Source organism: Porites lutea, chromosome 5, assembly GCF_958299795.1.
Source record: "Porites lutea chromosome 5, jaPorLute2.1, whole genome shotgun sequence".
In the NCBI taxonomy this organism is placed as follows: domain Eukaryota; kingdom Metazoa; phylum Cnidaria; class Anthozoa; order Scleractinia; family Poritidae; genus Porites; species Porites lutea.
In genome coordinates, this window is record NC_133205.1 from 19,959,711 (window position 1) to 19,961,659 (window position 1,949).

Sequence of the window (1,949 nt, forward strand, 5' to 3'; positions counted from 1 at the left end):
AAACCCCGTGAAGCGATAGTGTATTTTTATCGCTGAGTACACTCCATTAATTAATTCCTTGAACTCAACTTCCCGTGAAGCATGAAATAAAATGTTAATTTTCCAAGACTTGATCATTAATTTCAGCCAAAAAATCTCTTGACGTGCCCACCCATTAACTGAAAACGCGGTCAGCAAACTGCGCACGCATTGGTCTTGGGTTATCATCACGCCCAATAAAGTGACTCGACCAAGGGTCATCGCTCGGAAGGAAATTGCATTGTAAGCTGTGATGTGCTTTGATCTCGCCAACAACGCGCTCTTAGGTTAATAAAATCAAGACCATGGAAAGCGACTGTTCACGAAAAACGGAGGAAAATCTAGCTATGATCGATGGATCTGATATAGAAAGAAGGTTCCTTGAGGAGAAGGCGGAAATTGTTCGAGGATTTCTGCAGGAGAGAGAGATTGTTGATCGCGCCCACGAAGACGAGAAAAATGATATGCGTTTAGCTTTTGAAGTGGAAAAGGAAAACATGAGAAAAGCCTTTGAATGCGAGAAAGAAGAAATGCGACAGAATTTCTTAAAAGAGAAAGACAACATCCGCTTGGAATTTCAGGAATCGAGACATGTTTTGAAGTTGTCTTTCGAAGACGAGAAATCTGCATTGATAAAATCATGGGATCGTGAAAAACAGACTCTTCTTGACAATTACATCAAAGAGAAGAAGGAATTAAGAGCGCAATTTGAGCGACTTTTAAGGGAGAAAGAGGAGGGATTTAAAGCCAAAAAGGCTGAAATGGAAGCGAAGATTCGCAAAGAGCTTGAGGGAATCGAGGAAGTAAAAAATGAGCTGAGGCGGACATTGTCGCAGGGCTTGGGCGATCTGGAGAATGTTTACTTCGAGGAGAACGCGCATCTCGAGACCCTCTATAATCACGAGCAACCAGAGGTTGATATGCACTTTAAAAGTATATCAGATGCCGAAATGAGCCTGGATAAAGAGGAGCTGTTGAAATCGCTCAAACAAGAGAAGACCAAAATGCATTCTCATTACGCCAATAAGCACAAGTTAGTTGAGCACCAGTTCGCGTTGGAAATCATTGACATGGAACAGAGGTTCAAACAGCAAAAGAACGATTTAATGAACATTTTTAGAAGAGAAAAGTCGGACATGGAAAAGGGCTTTATTAAAGAAAAGGAAGACATCAGACGTAAGTTCGAGGTGGAATTTCGCAGAATGCTTCAACAACAGAGGTTGAAATTCGAGTCGGAAATACAAGGTTACGAGCACGACATCTCTGTTTTGAAATATCAAAAAGAACAGCTGGAAAAGTGCTTTTCCTTGGAAATGCGAACATTGAAATTAAAATTCGACCACGAGAAGCTCGAAATTGAGAACAGGTTTAAAAACGAGAAGAAGGACCTTAAGAGGGTTTTAAAAGGGCAGTACGAGAGAAAGCTGAGTGGGGATAAACTCCGGCTTGAATGGCTACTAGATCAGTTTCACCTTGGGAGAAGAGCAAGCACCGATCAAATGGACTCTAATGGTTCGGCGCTCAGCACAAGTTCTATTTATTCCGATTAATCTTTACAGAAAGATGATGAAGTGCCGGGAAAACTGAACAGGTTAACTTCTCAAGTACCTCAAAACAAATAACAGTTGATACGGTAAACATGCCTCCGTCGATTTCTACTCGCGCGACTAATATACTCGGTCTTTCACAAATAGTCGCTTAATTTAAGTAAAACGAGCTTCCCCCTGAACAAGCCGATTAACTGTTGAGTGTAGTGAGAAGCTTTTTGGCTAATTATCAAGAACAGGCAACACAAATCTAAAATGTTGTGTCACTCGAACAAATACAAATGTACAGGTTTTTTAATTTTTTTTTTTTTTTTAATTTTGCTATTCAGTTTCTCACTAATTGTTTTTTTTTTTTCGTTCGCAAATGACATTAAGCGCCTTACC

General features: G+C 40.2%; 1 protein-coding gene across 1 annotated transcript; it reads left to right on the forward strand.

The window, feature by feature from the left end:
• The first annotated feature begins 276 nt into the window (after window positions 1-276).
• LOC140937105 (uncharacterized) lies at window positions 277-1,949 on the forward strand. The gene has a single exon (XM_073386634.1). It carries the CDS (start codon window positions 324-326, stop codon window positions 1,566-1,568), a length of 1,245 nt encoding a protein of 414 aa, XP_073242735.1. The 5' UTR covers window positions 277-323; the 3' UTR covers window positions 1,569-1,949.

What these genes read in the sequence shown, in the direction of transcription:
- LOC140937105 (XM_073386634.1), top strand. Translation starts at nt 324, where the DNA reads ATGGAAAGCGACTGTTCACGAAAAACGGAGGAAAATCTAGCTATGATC.